We start from the raw sequence: 27,257 nt of genomic DNA, 5'->3' as shown, positions 1-27,257 counted from the left end.
TTTATAATTAACAGAAGATACACATTTAGCCTTTGTACCCGTAGAATGGGACAGGCTTTTTCAGCAGCACCTTTGTAGCTGATTAGTTGTTATAATGATTATATTATATATATATATATGTATATGTGTATCTATATATCTATATATATAGATATATATATATATGTGTGTGTGTGTGTATGAACCCATGCATCAGTTTTGAATATTTATTAATGGATTTAGTAATGTCTCGCATGCTGATGATTGCTGTGTAATTCATGGAATAACTGTAAGAAGCCAGTATAAAAGATCCTCCTAGCAGGCATCATTATAATGGAAAACATGCCTCTTGGCTTATTTACCGAGACCTTATGAATAGATTTATTTGCTCTGCGAGGATTCACCTGAGCGTATGAAGCAATGGTTTGGCCAGTGCAAGCAGAGGGAAAAAGAGGATCATTTATTAAAGTGAAAACATTGTATAAAGAGAGAAAACTGAGGATAAACTTTTTCGTGGGAAAACTTTTTATGGTCACCTCAAACCTCGAAAGAAACTTGTATTGGCCATTATTTTTGGTCAAACAATGAGACTAATGGGACAAAAGTGCTCCGACTCTGCTCCGACAAACACATATGGCAGCAGTAAAACATGAAGTGGAAATAGCAGAGGTTGTTTTCACAGTTGTGTTATGTAACCTTTATGAAGGGCACATTCAGGCAGGTGGAATGTGAATTTAAAAGCCTTTCAAATACAGTTAATCTAGGAGAGGTTATGTTACATTAAAGAGAAAAGGGCGAGGATAGGGTTTACTGAACATCTAAAAGAGGAAATGTACGTTTCTCAAAGAGCAATCTCAAATGGACTCTAGGAACTAGTCTTACTTTTTCCTGTCATGTGCCTTCTCGATATTTTAGGGGAAATCCATAGTTGGGCTTACTGAGAAAATATTATGGTCAAGCTTGTGCTTAACCGAATTAACATTGATTAAAACATTTATCTATCATCTGGCAGCCCTCGAGAGTTGGGTTGATTACAATTAGACACTTTTCTTGTTGTCTTCTTTGTTGTCTTAGTGGTGCTAGTTGTTATCACTTTGTCGCCTGAATATCCTTAATATACTGTCACTTTGGCAGTTTTATTTTTCTGTGTAGTGTAATACTTACACGGACCGTGATTTTACTTAATTTGAGGCACGTTAAGTGTACATATTTAAAGTAACTACTTAAATATGAAATCTCCTGTTTCACGTGGAGACAGTACAGTATTTCTGACCCACTTTCTGAAACTGATGTATTACCACTTTCTTCTTTCCTTTTTTTTTTCGTGCACAGCAGAAAAAAAACATGGCTAAGAGTTTCCCCCAGCAGGGATATTTATTGCCAGTTCTGTGGATTGTCCACCCCCTACTTTTCCCCCCACCTTCCCCACTGCGGTAAATTATAGGGGAGGACGACGCTCAGTACCACCTCTGTGTCGAGGAAGGTTCACTTTTGCTCAGGTGTTAGTCTGTAACAGGCACAAAATGTTCTTTTTGATGAAGGGTAAAGCTAGCAGACAGCTCACTCTGTCTTGGTTATTTCCTTTCTGAAAGACTTCATCAGCTCAATCAAATGACTGCATCATTTAGGATCACATTATCAGTGCAGACTATGAATACAATACAGCGCTGATAGTCATTTTTTGTGTGCCGGTGGGTTATCTCATCACATGCATTGTGTGTGTCTGAGTTCTTGTTTACGGATGATGGAGCCACTGTAAAAAAATCACTGTAATCCTAGTGCAGATAGAGGGTGCATAATGTATCTTTGTACAATCTACATAAACAAATTTAATGCAAAGATGACAACTAACTGATTTTACAAAAAGGAAGAGGAAAAAAAACAAGAGCAATAAATATGAGGCCAGTTGCACGTTAACGTAGACACCAGATTATTTTATGGGATATACTATACTGTGTATAAAAAAGTGATACAAAATAATACATAAAGACTCTAATATTCATTTTGGTTAAATGAATATTAGATGAATGGTTTGGTTGAATGTCCTTTAGCATTTAGCACTAGTTACTATCAAAAAGCATCTGACATAATTCTGGCTGGATATTTGACCAATCCTCTTGGATTAGGTTCCTTTCAGTTGGTTGGTTTACTGCCATGGAACCAGCATTTTCAATGTCCACAAATTTTAAATAGGAATAAGGTTGTGGCTTTGAGAAAGCTATTCCAGAAGCCTAATGTTAGCCTGCGTTTTGGTTTTGCGTGTGTGATTTGAGATAAAGTTGAACAATTTGGAGGTAGTCCTCATTCTTCATTATTCCATTCACATTTTGCAATGTACCAGTACCACTGGAAGCAAAATATCCCCAGCGCATGATGCTACCACCACCGTGCTTGACAGTTGGCACAGTGTTCTTATTTCTGAAAGCCTCTAAACATTCCTCTTTTGGCCTAATCTCAAAGCTCAATCTTTGTATTGTGTCACCATAAAACGTTGCACTTGGGTTGTCCAAGTGTGCAGCTGAGAAGTTCAGTTGAGGTTGAAGGTGTCAGTTTTGGAGTAGGGGTTTCTACGTCTTCTTTGTTGGCACCTTTCAAGCCCATGGGGATGTAAACCTCGCTTTGCAGCGATGCTGATGTTCCAGGAGTTTTCAGTTCATGGCACACTTGTGCCTTGGTGCAGTAAACAACCTAACTAATTTCCTCCATTTGAGGATGACTGACTTTGGCAAAGAGGTAACAAATCTAAATGACTTGCGTTTACACACAGTTGTTTGAACTGTGTGTAAGTCTAAGTTAAAAGTTGTGTATATGCAAGTGGAACTGATGATCTTGAAATCTGCAATTGTTTGAAAATGGCTCCAAGAAACCTTCCTACCTTGTATAAATTTCTACCTTAGGTCTTCACTGACTTCCCTGGAGTTTCCCAGTTCTGAGCATTGGTCTACCTAATGAGTGCTGCCAAATAAATCCTTTATGCTGGAAAGGAGAAATTACCAGGAATCATGATCGCTAATGAGAGGTTAATCATCATTAGAAATCATTAAAAGCTATCCCAAAAGGTTGATTCTGTTCATCTGGACGTAGCGTTTTCAGTGGGAGAAATGAACAGAATCAACCTTTTGGGATTTACTTACCTGGATGATTGAGCATGCATCAAGTACGGACATAAAAGCTATCTATCTGTTACCTACATACCTCACAGACATTAAATACATGACCAGTTTGGCTACAAGTAATCAAAATATTTGTTTTTACTATAATTATGTATAGATTTCAGTGTCTAAATGCATTTTATGGTGAAAGGCCTGTATAGTATAATTTCAAATATTTCTTGCAGTTTCTTTTTTGTGACATTATCTGCAACTAAGTCTATGGTGTACATTTACAGATTAGCTTCAGTTCATTGATCAGATCTAGATTTAGCGCTAATTAGCTGCTGTCCTTAAATAGTTGCTTAAATCTTTAGCTACCGACTGTAGGCAGGTAGCTGTTAAAATAGCACACAATAGCATTTCTTCAGTTCAGTTCCTCAGATCAGTACGTTTATAATAAGCATGGTATGCATTTATGTGGTTGTCATATCAACTTAAATTACACTGTCAGTGTAAGTGATTCTTTTGTGTGAACGATGTGACCTTTTATTCAGATTTAAATCATATCAAACATGTTTTTGCCCGTGTTCGGGAAAGGTCACATCAGATCTCATGGGGTTACTTTAGCAGTAAACTACAGCTTGTCTTATCTTTTCTCATTATCATGTTATTCCATAGCGTTTGTTTTAGGAAAAACAATTAAAGGTAGGTAATGAATGTGTCTGCAAAGATACTGATATTTAAATCATAGATGTGATGAGCATGGTGTTTATATTACTTCTATGTTTGCACATTGCATTCATTTAAGTAATCCACACACTACTGTGTTGTGAGGGTGTCTTCTTCAAGCTTGGGTCCTTTGCTAAATGCCTATGTGCAGTATCTTGGCTTTTTGTAGAACTACACTTCCTCACACCTCAAATGTTATACTGGAAACTGACTAAAGCGAGGGGGAACAAGCCCATAATGGTCTGTGTGAATTTAGCACAAATCAGGCTGAAAATCTTCTTGACATGTTTCACATAGCTGAGAAGGGTTATGATGCATAATTAACTCATACACTATCAGCTTTCTAAGCAATCTAAGCAGTTCTATCATTCAGTTTCCCACAATTGAGCTTGAAGTTACCTCAGTGTGCTTGTGCAAGTATAGAAGCAAACAATAACAAATATGGAACGGACCATAGCGGATATTGTGTGGACAAAATCTCTTTAGACCAGAATAATTGAGCTCTGACAACAACACACTTGCCTGTAAAGCCTCTTTTTTTTCTCCCTTTCAAAGATGTGTCATCTTGTTTAAATGGAATTTCCTTGGAATTGTCAATAGAAACCATCCGAGGGACAACCCTGATCTGTTATGTATCTTGTGAAAACCCACACAAAGAGGAGGAAGAACTCATCTGGGGTTTTCATGTGTACAATCAGTGTTAGCATTATTCCTCCAGGACTTGTGCTGGGCTGTGCAAGCTCATTCTTATTCCCAGACTGACATATACTGCAGTTTTGTCAAAACTGCTGGCATTACAGAGAGTGTCTTTTGGGGTTGGTGCTTTAATGCACTGGTTGCGCCATAGTGAGACCAGTGTCACTCATCTTTCAATGTCTAGGGTTATTGTTGTGAACTGTTGTATTTTAACCCAGCCCACACTCTTTTCCAATGTAGCTTTGCTGCCAAACTAAACAGCAAATTAAAGAAACACATTTTTGTTTGAAAACCAAATCAGGTCGTGTTAGAGTGAGAGATAGAAACTTATGCTTGTTTAACAACACATCCATCAACAATCCATTAAAATGTTCACATGGACAGATGAAGATGGAAATGCTGTGAGTGCTCAAGCAGAAAACTGACCTGCTGCAGGTTAAAATATACTTTATAATTATCATAATAATCCTTTAAAAGTGTGTGTTAATGCACTCAAATAACAAAAAAAAGAAAGAAAACAGAATATGGAATATTGATGTGCAGCAAATGTACAGTTATGTAATCTATTTCTAACCAGTAGATTAGCTGCAGGCAGAGCTGCCATTTATAACAGAAGCTGCTCTTGTTTTAAAAATTTTGTCAGATCTCCTCATTATACCGTCATTATTATCATGGTTACATTATTATACTAATTTACACATTGAAATTTAATGAGATGCTTTTCATTTTGCACTACAGACTCTAAATTGACATATTTTAGCGGATTAGTACAGTAGAGATTGCGTTCTTTAATAGATTTCAAACTAACTAGTTTCAGTGCTTCAGAAATAAGGCCTGTTTGTCTTCAGTTTCAATAGCCTTTTACCATATAGTTAGCTTTAATAAAATCCACTTCCTTCAGCTTGAGGGAGGGTTGTTTTTCGTTTTAGAAGGGAGACTACATAAATGCTGTACTAAACAATAATATCAATACCATGCTGGAGAATAATGTGACAGGCAACCATTATCTGGACAGCTTGAGACAGATATCCTCGGGCATGATTATATCTTTTTGAGCTGAGACCATCACTCTTGAATCTAGTCTGGCTCTTTAGTACTACATATGTCTGAGAGTGTCCTGTTAATGATGCTGAGTGAAAGTGTAGGGTTCAACAATCTGTTCATTTTTGTGTCATGTCATTTAGTAATTATAAAGTTCAAAAGACAAGAGTGAGGAAGATCAAATAAAGTACACCTGTGCCAGGCCTAGTAGGTCTGTCAAGTCTTTTACAATACTGTGCAAACCTTTAGGCCATGGCGGTTGATCATCCACCAAATGTGACGTGGCATAATCGTGTCTTTCAAGCAACTTGAAGAACAAGGTTTACTGTTGCAGATGGCCTCCACATCTCATTAAGTCCATCTACTTAAAAGAGTAGATCAGAGTAACCTACATGCCTTGTACCTTAAAAAACTACTGAGGATGATTGGTACTGGTTCTCTGCACTTTATATGGAGTCAGTTGACAAACAAAAACTAGTCTTTTAAAATTATTCTTTTTTACTCCTGGGTCCAGATTCATCATTTGTTTGAACCAGTGCAAAACCCTCTTCTGGGGGCTCAAGAAGAGGGTTTACTCAAGAGGCACAGTGACAAGTTTGCAACTGAAAGGCATGCAGCTTAATTTTTAGTGTTTGTCCTTATTGCAAATGTATTTGTAATGTAATGTAATTGTAATTGTAATGTATTTGAGTTCAATATTTCAGACAGAATAAAATTACCCACAGAACTTTCCACTCTGATCCTTGCTTTCCAGCGATCCTATCCTTACCCTCATTTGCCCAGCTTAGTGCCGTTGTTCAGCAGAGATCAGGCACAGCATAGTTTAAACTACATATTAACAAGAAAATCATTGACCAAGCATCCAGTGACGGTCAGAGTTAAAACTCCCTTTTAGCAGGAAGAACCCGGAAGTAGAACCAGCCTCAGGTTGAATTGACCAGTTGGGTTTGGAAGAAAGCAGAGAGAGAAAAGCACCCTAGGATAAGATTCTCTCTGGAGTTTTCTTTAGACCCTGGTCTCCCTAATGGAAACACAGATAGTTAAGGGTCATTCATCCTGAGTCAGTCCTAAGCACAAGTTTTATTTTTTAAAATGCAAAGTTTTAAACCTAAATGTTTTGTCTTCCATCCAACATTTGGAAACTCTAGGAACCACAAGGTATCTGGTCTGAGAGAGAAATGCTTCATTGGGATAGACAATACGAAAGAGGTTTTCCAATATGATTGAGCTATATACTAGGGGTGCAACGATACTCATATCGATATTGAACTGTTCGATACAGTGCTTTCGGTTTGGTACGCATATGTATCGAAACAATACAAAATTTTTAATTTATTTTATCAACTTTTCTTCTGACGATGCTGTCTGTGTTGAGCGCTCAGTGGATCTGCGCTCGACTACTCCGCCTAGGCTGCACTGTCGAGCGCAGCTCCACTGAGCGCAGCACAAGCTAGCAGACAGAAGCTAAGCTTGTTGCAACATGGCAAATTGAACCAGATCTGGCCTTTGGAACTATTTTGGTTTTCATGTGAAGTATGACCCTGAAGGTAAGTGCGTCATAGACAAAAGTAAAACAGTATGTCGGATGTGCCACGCAATGCTCAATTACATGGGTGGGAACTAATACGTTAGCGCAGTTTGCTCGTTAACGTGTTGACGCCGTCCAGCCCCACGCACGGGGCGATCCGCGGTAGCTCGTTAACGGAGATTTGCCGTGTTGTGGTGTTAACGTCATTTCAAATTAACGCTGACAGCACTAGTGGGAACACAATGAATATGACTGCACATTTACTCTGACAGCATCCTAGTGCAAAGACAAGTGGAAGCAGACAAAAACAACAAGCACGCATGCTGCAAACTTTACCCGAGTCATTTAGACAGCCGTTAGCACATGATTCTCCTTATGGGGACCTGATATGTTTAATATGCTGCTGAGAATATAGCCCAGAAGAAGCGTATAGTATAGCTTTTATTTTGGAAAGAGCCATTTCTCTGTAATAAACTCTCTTTTCCAAAGATGAGTGATTTCTCAATCAGATAGATTTATTATTTTATCCCTTTGTTGTTTCAGCAACATTAAATTTAAAAACTGTACGTTTGAGTTAAAATATATATTTATAATTTTAAGAAATGACAAATTAAAAAAGCATGAACATTTTTTTGTATCGTTGCACCCCTACTATATACACACACACACACACACACACACATATATACATATACATATATATATATATATATACACACACATACATATATATGTGATATATTTGGTTGAGAGGAGATTTCAGAAGTGATGTTAAAGTATGACACTGATTTAACAGTCTGAGCTTGTATGGCAGGACACCTCAGAGCCTAGGTGTCCTAACAGGGAAATCCAGTCATCTTTCATCTTGAGCCTGGACTTAGCAACTGCCAAGAGCAGTGCCTGTGCTCCTAAAGCTGCACTCTGACTCCTAAGAGGCCAAAAGTTCAGAGAATGTAGCTTGGGCAAGACCTTGATGCAGAAGTTAGGAACAAAATCTTATCATCAATCAAAAAAAGAGAAAGAAAGAAAGGAAAAAGAAGGGAATGGCTGCCAAAATGTCTGAAACAGGTTTGCTTTTCAGGTTTTGACCTACAACATAATTTTATTTAACATTTACACACTATTAGTTAAAACCTTCAGTTCCCATTTAGCCTTTTCATGCTTTCAATCCTCAAAATAGCATTTCTTTTTGACTTAATTGCAGCATTAAATACATTTTCAAATAAAACACACACTGTTATGAAAGATCTTAAAGACTGTAAAGACGAGCGTGAGACATGTCATGTAGTTATGCTGTAATGTACCCTACCTGCACAGGAATCAAGGTCACTAAAAGAAAACATTTTCATTTCTATTTTTGCTACTCTCAGAGACACCTTTCATCTGTACCTTCTCTCAAATTAAATGATTCATAACTTTGAGTGGAATTTTTGAGGGGTCTTTTTTCAAACGTGTTTCCTTGATGTTTCGTGAAAAACACACATCTTAACTGAATATCTGTTTTTGTCATCACCAAGAATTGCCATGAAAGGATTTTCTCCATAATCATTGAGATAAAAGCAAGGTTAGTAAGGAGGTTTAAATCAAGGCTGGGTGTCTTTAAAGGAGCCAGACTGGATTGTAAAATATGTGACAAAACCATTAGTCACTGAGTTATTTACAACAAAGAATATAGTTGGTGAAATCACCTCTGTGACCTCTTTGAAGAATTTAGTAGGTAAAATTTCAGGTTCACTGCTGTGACGGGGTATTTATGACAGCATGTATTCATTTATGTGGAGATTTTACTAAGATGAGGATGAAAAGATTTTCCAAAGCAAGTTAAAGAGAACCTTATAGGATGTTACTATCACAATGTTTTTCTAAACCTTCACACTGACCCGGGAGCTGCCTGTATTTTTTTGTTCTTTCCACCACCAAATACACCCCACAAGAGGTCTTCACAGCTTTTAATTAAATGGAATATTTTTACACTGCGGATATGAAACTTCCTTTTCTCTCTCAACATGGCGGCATATAGGCCACGCAGTTTAGACTTAGGCAATTAATTACAATTTTGTCAAGTGACAAGCATTAATTACTATGTTCCCAGGAGTATATTGTCTAGTTAAATAACATGTAAGCTTACAATGAGATTTAGGTTTTATTTAACATCTGTCTATTTATCTATCTGATTATCTGTCTATCCATCCAACATCATTTAATTTGACCTTTTGAATAGCAGCAAACAAATGTTTCCATTTTTGTTTTATAGCAATTTTATAATTATAATATGTTGACGTCTGAATTGTCAAACACTTAAAATATAGATATATGCATAATTAGATCATCTACAGCACACATTCAGTTCTCACCATAAATCCATGTGATTTGTAGACAAACTCTTACATAGCATTTTGTTACCAGCATCACTCTGCGAAGTTACTGTGTCTCATTAGTATGCAGTGGGGTGCTCAGAACCCCTAAAACCTCTATTTGCAAAAAAGTTCTTGTAAAATCAAGCACCAGAGTTGAACTTATGGCTTGATAACTGCCGTTCATATGAAAATGAATACTTGTTTTCATTTCTTAATGAATGGAGGCATTTTTGCCACTGTTTTTTTTTTTTTTTCTGAGTTATTTGTTTTCTTTTTATCCTGCCTGCAGTTTATAGTTTATTCTGCAGTGGTGTGCTTGACTGCTCTCCAGCCATTCATCAAGGCACTGCTTTCCATTATTTGGTGCAGTCAGCTGAAACTGAGAAAGGCTTTTGGGGTGGTATGGCTCATTCTTCCTCCACCAACTCTCTGTTCTCCCAGACAGAGACGTTTCTAGGCTTTTTCACCTTATGGCCTGGATCAGTGGTCGTTAGACGAATCAGTGAAATTATATATGCAGCACTGTTCTCCAATGATTTGGTTTTCTGACCTAGTTACTAAGCATGGCATGATTTTCCATGAGTATTATATCAAAACAGTAAAACGAAATCTCCAGAAATAGTGATAAAGGGCTCAATTTACATTCATCAGTGAACCGTCTTAATCCTCTATTTAAGTATAGTCACAAAGACTATCTTTCTCATATTCACATTTTCTAGATACCCACCCAGATCACAAGACTTGCAGAATCAATAACCTAAGTATCATATTCTTGGCTTCTAATATTGTCAGACTGAGATTCCATCAGGCTATGGTCTGGTCTGAGCTGCATTCTGATAACAGCATGAAAAGAGGCTGGCTGAGATGAAATGAAATAGTTTATTGCTAATGTACACTCAACAGCCAGCCATTCTGCACATCTGTATTCATATTTGTACTCTACACCTGCTGTACAGACCTCATCCCTCATAGAGGTGAGAAGTACTTGCATCCAGCCTGTGTTTCAGCAGACATCTGTTCCTTTGGTTCCGCTTTAAAATCTAATCATCAAATATTTGTGTTTACAACGAAGACGCTATCCTCTCTCCCCATTTACATTTCTACCTAATTTTAGCTGTGCAGGTAAATATTTGATTCATGAGGCAGTGTCACTTGATTCTGCATGAAAGTTAATGCCATGGTTGAGAGATGTGTCAGCAGCATTCTGACTGTGTGAAGCACAGCAAACAACTTGACTAATCTTGTGTTTGCTGACATTGTGAGTGATGATCAGTGTCCTGGTGGCCCACCTGAATGTGGACCATAAGCTCTTGGCTCAGGGTGATATTCCTGGTTCAGCTCTTACTTGAGTGGCCTCTTCGCTTCACCACAAATATATATATATATATATATATAAGCTATATTGCAAAATGGGAAAGGGCTACCAAGGGACCAACTGTAGTTTAAGAGGTAGGCCCATAAGCAGACTGATGCCTTAGAGATATTTTTAATTAAAGCAAGGTCACTATGGCAAAACAATAAAATCTTGGACTTTAATATAATAAATTTTGAGTGAAATGGGTTCACTCAGTTAAGGTTTCATTATTTTATGTTTTTAATCTTAACCTCCCTTTCTGCAGAGCTGTAGGGAGGCTGGATTGGAAAGCGGGGGAGCGAGAAGCACCCATGACATCAGATATTGACTTTTTTTTTTGTTAACTTTAGCACTCCATGGTATTCTCACATAAAGAAGCAGAGTATCCAGCTTGAAAAAGCAAACATTAATGGTATTCATGTATCACAGGGCAGCAGTTAGTTTCATCAAGACATCTTGGGTCACTCAATCCTCACCTATTCACTGTCACGGCAGGCAGGTTGCATCCTGTCTGCTGTGAATATGTGCAAGCTGTCAACCTTCAGCTGTAACTGCCTGAAAATAACTATCCCCCTCTTTTTTCAGTATAATACACCTAACCACTGAAAAAAGGATATAGCAATGCCCAGTATTGAAGTTCTTTAGCCTGCAGAGGTGAAAAACGTTGTGTTTAAAGGATGGCCTATCCTTCCCCAAAACATCTTGCAAAAGTGCAGGCTTATTCCTCATTTCATCACTGCACTTCACGGAGTCGTCTTGGATCATCAGGAGAGCAGACAACCTTAATACCTCTATTACTTCTACAGTTTGTTTTCTTTCACTGGGAAATACAGCCATGACTCAACACAAACTACACATCCTTGCTTACTTTTCTCAATATCTTTTCTTTCATTCATTTGGAGACAGATAATACTTGACAGACAGACAGACTACTGGACTTTTTAAAATTTGACTCCAATAAACCTGTACCTTTGAAAAAAATCTTATGAAAGCTTCTGCTGTTTAAAAATAATTCTCTGTCTTTATTTCACTTCCCACTTCATATAGTCATTTTTCTAAATAACTAAATGCTCTGAAGCTACAGTTTTTTTTAAAGGGCTCCAATATTTATATCACTCTGTTTCTTATTTCCATCAAAGAAAAGCGAATACAGCCTTTGTGGTTGTAACGGTGTTTATCTACAAAGCATAATCTGATACTATGAAGATTCACGTCGATGTAGCTTGTACTTTTTTCCCAGTGTGTGCCTGTGTTCTTCTTAGGGAGATGTTCGATTAGGCATCTGTCTGTCCACTTCAACAGTGCAGTAGTCATTAGAAAAGACCCTGCACACCGATCATTTTACCTCTGCTCAAGTGGAAGCATCGCATTTTTCATTGTGCCATATATTTTATGCCTTGTTCCACTCATTCTTTAACTTAAGCAGATGCTATTAAAATGATGGGATTTTAGTAGAAGGGAAAGCAGTATTATCACTGTCATCACACCATGAGAGTATGGCTGAGACAGTATGCCTCAACATACCAGGATCCTGAAACTGAAACAGCTAACTGCAGTTCAGCCATTACTTTAGACCTGTGTTTTGTCAGCTGTAAAGTGCTAAAATTCTTCAGAAATAGCCTATTGCAGTCTTTAACAGATATTAATTGAACAGTATCTAAATTCTTGCATGTTTTTGAAGACGGTTATAATAAGGTAATTACAAGAATGCTTAATTATTCTCCCTACCTTACCTTTAAAATCCTTCATGGATACATGTTGTTACACACACCTCTGTGCACCTGCAGTATGCTGCTGAACCATGCTTCTTTAAAGGTTAGTGTACATGGTTGCACAGGACAGTGTAGTATCCTTTTAGCGGTTTGTGATTCATTGACTTTCTAGAATATTGTTTGCCACTGTTCTGTAGAATTAAAGCCAGCCGCCCTCCACTCACAATCTCAAAAAAGAAAAAAAGAAGAAGAAGAAATGAAATACACTCTGTAGCTGGCACTGGGGATTATGTTTCCTCAGAAAGGACAGCATTTTCTCACTCTAGACTCCTACAGAATGTCAAGACAGTGGAATTTCATGAATTTATTAAGTAAAGATCAGTTAGCTCCAGTGCACCTGAACCATGAAAACACCACCAAAAACAATATTCACAGCATAGCCATACCTCTGAATATGTGAAAAGCCTTTATTGGCTTGACAGGCATAATTAAAAGAAATTTTAGGGGGGTTTTTTTTGACTCAAACTGGGGTAAAACCTGAGGGACTGACAGTGATATTTATTACTGTTTGGGTTTTTACCTATTTTTATAGCATTCTCTGTGAATAGTGAACAGTATACTCTGGAGACATGCAGCAAAGCTACCGAGGAGATTATATGAAGAAAAAAAAAAAGCTAAGCAGAAACTGACAACAACACCTCCACATGGTACCCCCCACACAATGTATTTGCATCAGCATTTCCTACCCAGCTGCATTTGAATTATTGTGATGACGGCATTTTTAAGTCACATTTCATTAGTAATTGGAGCAATAATAATAATGATGATGAGATTAAATGATGCAGCAAATCACAGTAATAATAGATGATAAAAGCCAATAATAAATGATAAATCTGTACAAATATCAAAGAAAGCGTTTTAAAAAGCATTTTGAGAAGTGTTACTGATTGAGCAGTGAGCAGGTAGTTGATCAATAAAGCCACTGCCACAATATTAAAATCAGCAAATGTGTGCTATTGCGTTGGTCCCTTTCTTGTTGTTAAAACAACTGGTGCTCCTATCAGAATGGACACAAGAGCTGTGGGGGTATCATGTGGTCTCCAGCACTGGAATATTGGTAGCAGGACCTTTAGATCCTGTCGATTAGAGGGTGGAGCACTGCTGGTGGAGACTGATGTGCCATTGCTTTTTCTGCAACAGACTTTATGCAGGATGCGTCAAGTTAACATCCGCATGAATCCAAGCAACTAAGGTTTTCTATAACAACATTGCATTGCAACAGCATTATCAGTGTTTTTCACCTCACCTGTCAGTGATTTCACTGCCATGGCTGATGCATATGGTGTATATGTAATGTGTGTAATTTGGAATATTTTCCTATTACTATTTATAGTCAGCCTCACCTTCACCTCTTTCTGACAATAGTCTCCATCAGGACAATCGAGGTCAAGGAAGGTCCACAGACCTATGGCTGTCCCAGCCTTCTCTGCTCCCATGTGTGAGCTGGACTAATGAGGCAGACAGCTGCTCCCGTAGTTGAAATGTCCCTGTGGTGAACTGTACCTGGGAGAGACAATGTCACCTTCAAATTCGGGCACATTACTGTACTAATGGAAACCAAAGCAGACGTGTAAAATCAAGAGAAAAAAATGTGAAAAGATTAGCTTTTAGACAGTGAAATGTATCCAGGAAAAGGTGGTACATTAGTTTCAAGCATGAACTTGAAAGCTTTATTGCTTTAACACAATTTATCCTTTAAGGGTCTAGCCTGCTCAGGCTCATATTAGCCTACACTTTGTCTTATCACAATTCCCTACGAAGGAGTATTGTTTTAGACATCTGTTTCTGAAGCTTGGCAGAGTTCAATAAAACACAGGCGGGATAGAAATGCGTCTGCAATGTAATTAGGGGACTATGCTGAGACGACAAGTACAAATGTGGAATAAGAAGGTAAAATCCAGCAAGGCTGAGTGATTAGGCCTCATTTGGATGTCTTCTACACACTGTGACGAGCGGCTGTTTCAGGGCACGGCAGTCACTCGGATCGAAGGCCCACGGTGTCTAGGATTATGTGTCAATTTACCACCCAGCTGCAGCTATACACTCTACAGCAGAACATGACTACCTCTAATTAGGCCATGCTACCAATTAGAGCCCAGCAATAAGGAAGCAAGGAAAGCACTTTGGGAGATTAAAACCTACCATTGTTTCCACGATAAAACATCACTGTCTTCTACAGCTGTCAAAGTCTGGGGACCATGACAACCAGGCTCCCATTAAGCTATCTTTGGTTTACTGTGATGTAATGAAGACGTTAATGGAACTGGGCAATATGACAGAACATTAAGTTTGCAAGGTGTCAAGCCTGAAATGGTACATTAACGTGATTCTGTGAAAGGACAGTAAAAACTAGCCCAATACAGCAATCTATTCATGTCACAACCATGATCTCAAACTGTGTTTTATAATCCTACAGGTATCCTGGGTCAGATCCCCATAACTCAGAATGTGACGGTGGTGGAGGGGGCCACAGCCAACATGACCTGTCGTGTGGATTACAATGATAACACTTCCCTCCAGTGGTCAAACCCTGCACAACAAACTCTCTTCTTTGGGGACAAAAAAGGTAAGTAATACTCACAGGGAAAATGCTTGTGATGATTAGATAATGAGATAAAGACGTCTTAGGCAGATTATATTACAAGAGTCTTATTCATTAATTTTTTAAATGTGGAGCATTCAAAATTGCCCCTGCCTGCGAGCACGCTGTTTGACTGAACACGGGGAAAAAATGATATGAGATGATAAATACATTACTCGTAATGTTGAAGGAGACTATTAATGAATGTGTATCTCCATTGATGTCCCAGGGCACGAACTAAGCAGAAATAGACTGCTTTTGAATTGCACTTTTGTAATCATGAAACACTGACAGTGTTGTTTACAGCACAGTAATGCCTGTGGATTGTAAGATGATTGGGCTTAATTAGTATTTTAGTTGCCCTACATTTGTAGAGCTGTTTGTATGTCACTCTGGAAAGGAAGTACAGTGTTGCAACCTTGTGAAACACGGCCTCAGCCAGAATGAATTATAATGTGCTCTCACCAGCCAAATCCAATTTAAAGGTGACAAAAAGTCTAGAGTTGATAAATTGGAATTGGGGTGAAAGGGAGTATAACATTGGACTGGTATGGAAGGGCTGGGGTGTTCATCTTTCAGTGTTTCTCACAGCATATTACCCATTTCATTTATAGTGTAGCTGCTAATACAATATCATTGGTTCAGTGATTGAAGATGAACTTTCCCTTTGAATAACAATTGATAAGAGGGAGAGATGCCAGAGTGAACCAGCAGAATGAGAGTCACAGTCTGGATTGAAGAAATACTTTCTCCCTCACAAGTGATTGGATTTAGTAATGAGGTCTAAGGTGTTTTATTAGATGAAATTGCTTCCAAATACAATTAAATGAAAGTTAACTGAATCTTAAACAGATACTCTTATGTGAATGGTGTAAATGTGATCAAAGGATCCGGTCTTTTTGGAGAGAATAATAGTTGTGGTGTTTTAACATGTCAAAGGTAAAAGCCTTTAAAAAATCATTTGGAATGGATTTTAAATGTTTCTGATTACGTCACTTTGATATTTTCCATCACATAATGCAAATGTTTTTTCCCTCCCTAGATTACAGAGTGTGACTGGCTGCATCATTAACAGTTAAGGGCAACAGCTGGCTGATAATATACATTAGCTAGTGCTGTAGCTCATGCTTATAAAACATCTTACAATGTAGAAATTCACAATATTTGATGGGGCGTTAGTTTAGGCCCAGTGGTCATGCATGCCAGTCGGCTATTAAGCCTGTGGAAATGGGAAACTGCAATTTCTGATAAAAACATTTTAAACACAATGGCATAGTGACACGACAACAATGATATTTTTGTTTTCTTACCTTGAGGCAACTGTTGTTGTCTTTTGGTGCTATATCAATAAAATTATATTGTCACGTTTGACTTGTATTTCCATTGCAACTTGACATTTATTAGACTTGTTAGACACCTATAGTTTCAAATGAACCAGATCATACCTGAAAAAGACTCTTCTTCATTATCAAGAGATGCGACGTGATGAATCAACTTTTTTTTTAAATTTAACATAAATGAAACCGGCTGGCTATAATATGTTTCTTTCTCCTGTGAGTGCAGAGTTGCATCTACTTGTAAATCTGCAATGCTGTTGCTTTAAGCATGTAAGGAGAGCTTGGGGAGCACAATACGTGTGAGCCATTTTGCCCTTCTTGGGTAACCATTTATATTGGATGACAGAATCCTTTTCCTGAGCAATAAGGATGACAAAATGAATATAGTCCATTCAGCAGAGGTTGCCAGGGCTAAGTGTGGGAACACTTCCTCTTCATCTCCTACAGCCAAATGAAAAGCCTTATTGGCACAACAAATACGATGCCTGTGAGGCTATCAGGACAAACTGGAGGCGTGGAATGACACAGGCTTCATATGACGAACAGGGTGGGACACCTGGGAAGAAATCTCTGCTGTGCCAAATCACCAGTTAATTGCTTGGCAGAGGGCTGCAACTGTCCTTCTTCTGCCGTTTGTTGTGCCTTGTTGTAGAGCCAATGAAAAATGTTAAATTCAACCTTATGCTACCTTTCAGTCCAACAACTAGCTACAGACTGGTTGAGCTTGAGGCAAGCTGTTCTCCCCCTCTCATGAACAGCTGCTTGTGGACTGCTGTCACGGAGTAATTTAGATTTTTGTAGCCCTTCTTGTTTCTAGTGTTTAGATTTATAGCTTTCTTTTTTTACCTGCTGTTCTGATAAATATCTCCTTTCCTTTGTGCGTGTTGTCTCCGTGTGTTGTCCACCTCTGCATACTATAATCTTCTTGGGAATCCATGACAACATGGCCATATGTAACCATTTGAAGCTCATGCAAGTTCCCTTTATTCTCTCTTCACAGAGAGGATGGGGGGAGTTTGTCATTGTGCATGTGTAATCCAAAGGCGATTCAGCTTTCACCGCTTTTATGTGTGATTCTGGATGCATAACACATAGAAGTAATGATGCTATGAGGCATTTTTTTGAAATCTACTCTTGGTCATTCCCTCAAGCTTGGTATTAAAGATAAGGGCATGTGTCTGGATGTGTTTGGAGTTTGATCTAAAATTGTGCGAGAGGAAAAGGAGTATTAAAATGACCTTTTAAATTCCTTTGAGAAGTTATAGCAGAGTAAAGTGAAACAACTAAAAAAAACCTGACATTCCATATTCAATTGAGTTTTACAGCTGCTGGGTAAAGTAAGACAAAATCTGATCTTTGCCCGAGCTATAATTTGTTCCATTTTAATTCAGGTCTGACAAATTAGATTTTTTTAAAACTGCATTACAGCCAAGGACAAAGGGATTTCTGTGTCTTTCAAAAACACTGAATATCATAAATCTACTCCAGTTTAACAGAACTCTATGTAGTGTGTGCAACGTCTTTGGCATTATTATTGACACCGTTTGTTTCAGTTATATCAGTTATGGCCAGGAAAAATACTTCACTTAAAAAAACACATCTTCCAAGGCACAGCTTTCTGATTAGCCACTCCTATGGTAAAGGTAAGTCATTTGTAATTGGTCACCCTTGCCAACATGGCAACTGTTATTACTGTTATTAGACGACAAGCAGACGTGACCAAGCTGTATTTGGTGTTATAATACAAGTGATCACATTAAAGGATGCACTCTTGTGCTTCATTTTTGTGCATCATTTTTAGATCTTTTGGCTGATAATTGGGTTTTATGTTACTAGAATGAAAAACTTGATAGCATGCCAAAAAAATAGCAAAGATTTGGAACAATAAACACCTGTGATCACTACTGTACTGTATTAAACTCTGTCTAGTTGCCAGTTAATGCTTTACTCTGGGATTTTAAGAGAAACCTTCCACTTTTTACACAAAAAAATTGTTTTTCTTGTCCAGTTAAATTAACATTTTTTTTATTCACATTACAGATCGGCAGTACTCATAACCCTAACGCCAACATTAACATTATCATTTTATTATTAGCCATGGCCACTAGCCGCTACCCTAACAGTGGGCAAAAATAATAACTGTTTTAATGATGGCACTAATTATGCACAGTTTTTCCCCAGAGTGTCTGTAACTCATAGAGGCCTGGCAGTTTTACAACTGCCTTGCCAAAGGAGTTTGAAAGAAACCATCAGGGGCTGTTGGTATAGGAGACCATCAGACAAAGTGCAACAACAACAACAACTTTGATCTCTGGAATTGTGGTTGCACCTTGTATAATTTTTCTTTGTTGTAACATCTCACACAACTTTCACATTTTGATTTGCATGATTACAAAAATGTCAGTCATAAAAAGCATTTTAATAATCAACTATTGTTAATTATTTCATGGTGAGTATTGTACTTAATCCCAAGAATACTCCAATTGACCTTTGGCTGATTTAATAACAACATGCAGCAAAGGAAGGATCACAAAAGTGCATAATTAGATTATAAACCTACTGGGATTCCTTAAATGAAACACAATTCCAGCAGTGCATCATGCAAAAACTAAAACTTCTCTACACAGCGATGGTGTGACAAACCTGCAAAAAGGATAAAAGATTAAACAAGGCCTAGGTTGCAGGTAGGAACGAGACAGTGCAATTGGTCACAACTAAAGCGATATGTATTATGGGCGAGAGAGCCAATGATATCTCATCCTGTCCCATAACAGGCTCAGTTAAACCTTGAGATTGTTAACCTTGCTAGATTTCCACATCCGATCCATATGTGTTGGATTGTCTCTGCATATTTGTCTAAAGCTGAACACAGCCCTCTCCTTATTTCATGCCAGCTGGCTCTTTGGCATGCGCCTCCTCATCCATTATGAGCATCTGAGCCTTGGTTGATTGTTGCCACCTCACAGGCTTCAGACAACACTAAGGCAAAGACCAGCATTCAGACAAACCACAGACCTGAGACAAGGGAGACAGATAGGCTTAATAGCTAGGCCAATGCATCCTTCATTTATTAGGCTGATTAGTGGTTACTGAAAGCGAGCAGCTCTGTGGTGAGTTGCCACAATGAAAAAAATTGATTTAGACCATATGTCTTTTGTAGAATTATCCCTTTCATATGCTGCTGGAGTTTAAAATTAGTATTCCTGAGCAGGGCAAATGAGAAAAGAGCTGTCTTTTACTGTCTTCATTATGATTAACTTCACTTTTGGCTTCTGTGAGAAAAGGATAAATGTAAGCAGCAGGGTTGTAAAGAATGGTAATGACATCTGTGAGGCATGCAGAATGGAAACAGAATATTTTGTCAGATATGGGAAATATGAATAATGCAATTAATGGAAAGCTAGTGCAGGTTGCATGTCAAAGGCAGATAGCAAATTGCTAATTTGATCTACAGCGCGTGGAGCAATGTAGAGCAATACACGGCATATACATGCCATAGCAGATTGTTAAAGACTTCTCCCCATTTCAGTTCCATCTCTCAGAAGTTCATGGTTCTTCATTCATGACATTTAATTGGGGCATTCAGTCTGGATCATAAAGGTCACAAAGCAAAATTGATCTTAATTGGCTTGTAGTAATCAAAATGCTGTTATGTGCTAAATGAATGCTCTAATGTGAGCATTAAAACATTCATTAGCTTGAGAGAATGAAGGATAATTACCAAGGATGCAATTACTGGAGTGAGCACCAATGAAAGCCCATTTAAGCCTCCATTCTAGAAAACACATATTTGATGGTGTGTCTGTTATCAGCAACTGAGTGACACTTACCTTTAAAATTCTAGTTGAACTACATATTATTATTAGTCTCATTATTGCTATTACAATTATTATGACTGTAGTTCTGTATACTTCAGTCATAGACTTAAATTATAAGATAAAATAAAGGACAGAAACAAACAAACAAAAAACATTTAAGTGAGATGTAAAAGATTAAAACATAGCGCGATGTTAACTTCGTAAATGTAAATGTCACATAACATTTTTCCTAATTTTCTTGGGGAACTAATTTTTACAGGTGACGAGACATAGATTTGCTGTTACCAGTGTAATTGGCAGCAAACATTTAAAAAGTGCCTCATGGCCACAACTAATGTAGTTCTTTGGGGACTAATGGGCTTTTAAGTGTACTCCTTTACCTCTGGCTTCACTGAAATGTGAATCTACCATTAGGGCACTCTACACTCAGCTAGGATCACTTCTGTGCACAGCTACTCCTCTATGCACTAAATGATGATCTGTGCCACACTGCACTCTAATGTATAAAAGCTACTTTCAGGTGCTCCCTTATTCACAAGGGGTCACCACAGCAGATGGTGCCACATGTTTAATTTGGTACACCTGATGCAACCTCAAAGGGATTTGAGCCTCCTCCTGGTCTCAGTCCAGTGAACTTTCATTTGTTAGCTAAATCTGTAAACCACTGTACTATGAAACCTCTCATGGGTAACTTATATTATAAGTATTTAGTGTAATTATCTGTTGTATTTAAAGGCCCTTAGAAGTTTAAAGCCCAACTGAAAGAAGTGAAAAGACTACATTGTAAACTATTACAATTATATAATCCTGCTTGGTACTTGTTTTGGTCAGGATTTAATCTGGAGAAACTGACAGCATAGATGGAGGAAATCCCACAGTGTACAATCAAGTTAAAGCTAGTTAGTTGAGAAATGGACAAAAATATATTAAATCTCATTATTCACTGCATGAAAAAGGTACGCAACATAGCTGCTGGAAAAATTCCTCTTTGCTTAGCTCCCTCAAGTGCCAGAAATTAGTCCAATTTGAGCAGCATCTGCTCTGTGGGATCTTTGAAAGCACGGGCAATGACAATGGCCCTTTGGAACAAGGCTCTTTCCTTTTCTTAATTGCAGCCACATGTGTTGTGGGAAAGAGCCCCCTGCCTGCACCACTATAGATCTGGAAGACATCCAGATTCGCCCACACAGTCACCGAGCGTGCACAGCTAGCAGCAAACGCACTCTAATTGCAAAGAGTGGAGCCCCTGGCTGGAGAACGGGTGGGGGTTAGTTGCCAGGATCCTGTGTTCTCGCCTAAGGAGAGCTAGTGCTTTCACATTTCAGCAATAGCTCAAAGTGGTTACAGGCCATTCAAAAAAGGCCAAATGGGGAAACAGTACACATGTAACATGTTTTGGCTGAACCCAAGAGCCATCAGCTTCCAAGACTAATGAGTAGATGTGGAATCTCATTTAATATCAGAACTGTCGGTGGATACTTAATTGTTTTGAATTAAAAACATTTTAACACCCCTCAGTGTTGTGGAAACGTGAACGCCATGTGATGATTGCTCTTCGAGGCACTTTTATTTTTAAGGTCATTGCTATTCTAACCAGACCGTCTGTTCTTCTTATGTGTGTCAAAACTGGGCATCAAGTTACAGTTTCACGTGTTAAAACCATTTTTGGAACATATTACCTGCAGGTGATATTCAGTAAAGTCTGCCTAGATTGTTAAAAGTAAATATCAAAAACTTTGGTTATGCCCATTGACCTCACTTTGGTCTTCCACTGGTATGGTTGGTAGTGCGAAGGACTGTCAGGGAAATGAGCCAAACATTACTTTGCATCAAAAGGGCAAAGCAACAGCATTCCCTGCCCTGAGGGAGAACTTGGGTGTCAGTTTTACTGATTTGAGACAGCCTTGGTAAGGCCTCCATCGCAGAAGACGTACTGCTGCCATGCTATTAAGCTGCCATTCTGCAAGGCTGGAGCATACACAAGGTCAGGGTGCAGATTTATGTTTGTGCCTTAGCAGAATGAACAGCGCAAGAGCTATCTAGGGTTTGGGGGAAATGAACCTTTTCATCACATTGATTTCCTAAAGCACCTGGAAAAAAGCTTTGTCAGCCGTTGGCATTTGGGTCTGATTGTGACAGATCTGGCCACATTCTAGGCCTCCAGCCTGGATTGGATTCTGGTAGTATGGTTTCCTGGCCATATGCCGTTTGAGTAATAGATAACCCCTGTCTTTGGGTTATTCAAACCTTTGTACATCTCATTCTATCAATATGTCATTGACCCATGTGTTGTGTAATACCAGTGAATGTCTAACAAAAATGCATCAGTCATGACCATCTTTTATTCAACTATAAGTTGTTTGCCAGCTTTCGCGTGGGTTCAGCCTATCAGAACAAGTATTTCGGCTACTGACATTTAGATATATTTCAATTCCGAATAGTAATATGGTGTCGTGCAGAAGATACAGAAAATGAGCTGTATCCAATTTGGTCCTTTAAATGTCATTTGAAATTATCACTGGTCTGTACTGTACTTCGGTCACTGTTTGGTATTTAAACTGATAGCCTACATCTATTGAGTAGCAGACTTTGTTAAGAGGTTGGTTTTATTTCCACTACGTAATTTTTGCGAATAGCAGTCTTAAATTTAATTGTCAGAATCCAACAAAATTGTGGTTTACCAAAGAAATATAAAGAAAGTCAACCTTGGAGTATAATAGAAATGATTGTTACTGCATTTGTTGAAAATATGTGCAAATAAGCCACTGTGGAGTTCTAAGGGTGCTAATGGTGCAGATTGGAAGGAGGCTAACTAATCACCATGGAGAATCAGCATTTTTAATTACTCTTGTCGCCCGTGAAGAAACATAATTTCAAACTGATCGTAGCTGCTGTGGTAAACCACGCATTATTCTGTATTTAAACACCCAGATTGTGTGCTAGACGTAGTTTTAACCAAAAAACACCAGCTTTCTCTGACCATTTCCCTTTTACATAACAACAGCAGACCATTTATCGTCATCTCAGAGATGCTTTAAGGAGCAGGGGGGTTAAGAAGAAAAGTTGGCCTGTTTCTTCTGACTTTCCTCAGTGCGTTGCAGAGATAGAGATAGAGGGATATGGGCCAGGGGAAGACTAGTACTGTATGTCATCTTGTTGAAAGCTTTGATCCTCCCAGCCCGTACTGCCATATCTTTCAAGTTCCTGTACAGTGTTTGCTTAGACCCCATAACCTCTCCAATGTATCCATCCACCAAAGGGTTTGCTGTTTTCTGCCAGAGCCTGTGGGCATTTTCAGGCTCTGTAGTGAGGATGCTTAACTACAAAGAACATCAGGCAGCTTTGTTTCAGGATGCTGTTTGCTACAGTAAGACTATCAAATGTTTGTATTAAGCCCTGTAGCACATAATAAGCTTGCTGTCTGATGGCACAGACAGCAAGCTATTAAATTTTAATTCTTGCTTGAAGATTGTTTTTATTTACACAAGTCCTTATTCTTGGATTACAAAAAGTCTCTAGTAAGAAACTTCTTAGGGGCATCAATGTCTTTTTTTTTCCCCTCTTTTGTTTTTTTAGCTTGTGTGATTACACGATAATGATCATCAAATTATATGGTGCAATTGAAGCTGAAGAACAGCATTGTTGATAATGAACTATGCCTGTGTAAACCTAATAACCACTTCACCCAATCTAATTTAATTGTGTATCACATGTATGCTGTGTATGTTTATCACTAAAATCAAATGGAAATAACACTGGTGATTAATGATTTTTATATAGATTTGCTCTTTATCTGATAGGTCAGCGCATTACATTGGTCACAATGATTAAATCCTAATCAGCACCTATTCCTGCTGCATTTTGCCAGGTTTTGCCTGTGTAGTACAATTCAATAGAGTTCAAATTGCTTCAAATGAAAAAGGGTGCAGGGAAAGCGCTGGCCAAGCCTCGGGGGACTGAGGATTAAGAATGTGCAATTTATTCAATGAAGGGCACTTTCCTTCCTGCCCTCTGTGGTTGGTCGCTTGTCGGAGCAGGTGATTTTGAATTTGAAATTGTATAGAAGATGACATGAACAAGATCACCTTTTTAAACATAGATATGTTTCTATGGGTTGGTCAGGGTGCGATCTACCCATTGCTTTTGTCACTGCTCATGTGTACAACACAGTCCTATCAGTGCAAAGATCTGACAACATGTCCATGTCAGTATTAAAATTTTGCCTTTTGCACTGTAGCTGTTGCACGTCTCTGAGCACAAGCAGAGGCAGCTGCTAAAAGTGTAAATGATTACCCTCCAAAATATTTTAATCTCAGACTGTATTTTTTTCTATCGCTACGCTTCAGTGCGTCCCATGGATGCCTACTGTATTCTCGTTGAATGTGAATAAGCCTGTCAGCCTAGAATGGAAATCAAAAGAAAATGTTTCAAACCACTGGCCACAGTATGTGTTTGCAGCATTTGACAACTATTAGAAATAACTGAAAGCACAGTGTATTCTGCCTTGTTCTGGTAAAGGTCATCTGAATTTCATAGTACCTCTACATGTTTGCTGCCCTCACTGAAATTCAGTGTGCATTTGCTCATTAGTTAACTGTACGTCTTCTTTCCTCTGCCCTCTATGACTCTTTGTGTCCTCCTTTCTTGCATAGCTCTGAGGGATCACAGAATTGAACTAGTTCGAGCCTCGTCGCAGGAGCTCACCATCCGAATCAATGACGTCAGCCTGTCAGACGAGGGACTGTACACTTGCTCGCTCTTCACGATGCCTGTCAGGACCACCAAGGCCTTTCTCACTGTTCTGGGTGAGCATGTGCATTTTGGTGAAGTCTCCATAGGTGAATTACTTCTCAGAAAATAAACACCTGCACATGCTTTTAGGTTCTGACATTAAAAAACTGCATGACTGTAACATTGTCTGCTAGATGAAAAATAGTAATAATATCTTGTAAAGAAAGATTGATATCTGAAATAAATTATTTTTGTTGCTGTTAGAAGAAATCCACATAGAATTCCCACTGAGATATTACTCAATGTGCATACAGTATTCTTTTAGTTGTTAGATTGTAGATTTACATTTCTGTGCACTGCAGGAGTGCCAGGACGACCAGAGATCACAGGCTTTACCAAGCCAGCAATGGAGGGGGACCTAGTCACTCTCACGTGCACCACATCAGGCAGCAAACCAGCTGCTACCATCCGATGGTTCCGAAATGACAAGGAGGTCCAAGGTAAGTGTGTGGAGTGGATTTAAGAAGCCATTGTATTCTCATTGTACTCTCTGTCCATTTCTATCTGTTAGTAGGTGTTCTTACCGTCAGCTCACTCCGGTGCTATATTTCTTTATGCTAAAATATTCATGCATTTTTCCCGTGGCTGTATTTCAATAGTTCTATGAGTTGCATGGTGCATTATCAGCAATGCTATTGTACTTGGAAGCTGTTCACTAGCAACTTTTATTGATTCTAATTAAAAGTTAACTGTAAATAAAAAAAAAAAATCTCTGCATTCAGTCTTCATTGTCATAGAAATGAAATTAAAGATGCATTCAGTCAGTCGCAACAGCATCCAATACAACAGTTCTTAAAAAATATAAAAATGTCAAATCTAACGTTTCTTCTTGGGCTTCAGTAAACAAAATTCCCGAAAATGCCGTTTCCTTTGAAATAAAACAGAAAAAGAAAATTTTAGAAACCCATATGTTTGTGTTTTGCTGAATATTTTATACAGTATATCTTTTCACAAGCTTTTAAATTTCTTCTTTTGATTGAGTGACTCCTCCATAAACTGTACAATTACTGTATATTTTGATTTTAAGACAAAGAAGTTATAATTGACTGAATCGATCTATTGCATTTCAGCTGTCTTTTGCTAATTGATTGGCAAGGAAAACCAGTTAAGAAGGGCACAAGAATGTGTAACAATACAAACCTGGAAAGAGCAGATACCTAATTTAATCCAACTACCCCACTGAAACAGTGCAATATCAGATGGTAAACCATGATGTGCAGTGATTACAATAAACCAGCAGAGGTTTTCAGTGGTTCCACAGAATCATACAAGCTTTCACTTTCTTGTACACTGCTTTCCAAACTCTTTGAAACTCTGCACTTTGTGTTGTATAGCTTTTATCACCTTCTTACTTCTGATTTTAAGAAGCACAGGGAAGACAAAACATTAAGAAATAGGAGTGGAATGTTTTTCCTCAATTTGATGGCTGAGATATGCTGTTTGGAGCTCTTTAATGTAATGGAGCCTGCTGTGGAGGCTCAGTGTGACAGTTGCTCTTTATTGAAGATTTGCACCAGAGAGCTTTTTCTTGGTGGTTCTGTCTGTGTCTGGCCAACATGGCATGATGATTGATGGGAGAGGGGCTGGGATATGAAGTTTTCTTGTTGAAATGACATGCACGTAGATTCCTGAAAGGCTAGTGGAGAGCTGGCACACAGCATCACAACCAGACTTGCTGTCCGTCTCAAGATGCAGCGAGAGATGAGATGATATTTTTGTGCTTTATGTTTTAGAATGCACTTAAATCCTTAAAGCCTAAAAGCATATAATCTTAGGATATATGGACATGTGCACATAAGCCGAGTATAAAAATGCAATCGAGCAGAGTTCAAAGAGTGATGCATGCAAATATCAGGATAATACCTTTTGCTGTGATATAAAAATTTAATACCTTATTGTTCAGCGGGGTTTCACAAGCAAGCATAAAGTAAAGATAAAATGAAAAAAATCCCATTATTTATATGTGATATAGAAAATGGCATTTAAATATGTAGAAATTGTGCATCTCTAAAAAAGATCCTGTGCCCCCAGTCTGCCCCAAACTGGTATGTTGTATACAAATGTGCTTTTATTAGTTTTACTGGCATACAGTGGATTTTATTAAGTCGCTTGGGCAAACACATCAGGAGCGTTGCATCTCCAAGTCAAAGAAAAAAAAAGAACATAGCAGAGACTGGAGGGC

The 27,257-nt window shown here is 38.3% G+C and overlaps 1 protein-coding gene across 5 annotated transcripts in view; it reads left to right on the top strand.

The window, feature by feature from the left end:
• cadm2b (cell adhesion molecule 2b) overlaps positions 1-27,257 on the top strand; it is a 148,078-nt gene that overhangs the window by 106,198 nt on the left and 14,623 nt on the right. For 3 of the 5 annotated variants that reach the window (XM_035910279.2, XM_035910278.2, XM_035910277.2), the window contains 3 exons: positions 14,965-15,114; positions 24,937-25,122; positions 25,378-25,515. In XM_035910279.2, the coding sequence (XP_035766172.1) occupies positions 14,965-15,114; positions 24,937-25,122; positions 25,378-25,515 (474 nt within the window). The remainder of the gene's footprint in view (positions 1-14,964; positions 15,115-24,936; positions 25,123-25,377; positions 25,516-27,257) is intronic. The other 2 variants (XM_006796599.3, XM_006796598.3) reach the window with 1 other exon arrangement.

This window comes from Neolamprologus brichardi, chromosome 14 (genome assembly GCF_056152115.1).
Source record: "Neolamprologus brichardi isolate AB-2024 chromosome 14, ASM5615211v1, whole genome shotgun sequence".
Classification (NCBI taxonomy): Eukaryota; Metazoa; Chordata; class Actinopteri; order Cichliformes; family Cichlidae; genus Neolamprologus; species Neolamprologus brichardi.
This window is presented reverse-complemented; position numbering and strand designations above follow the sequence as displayed.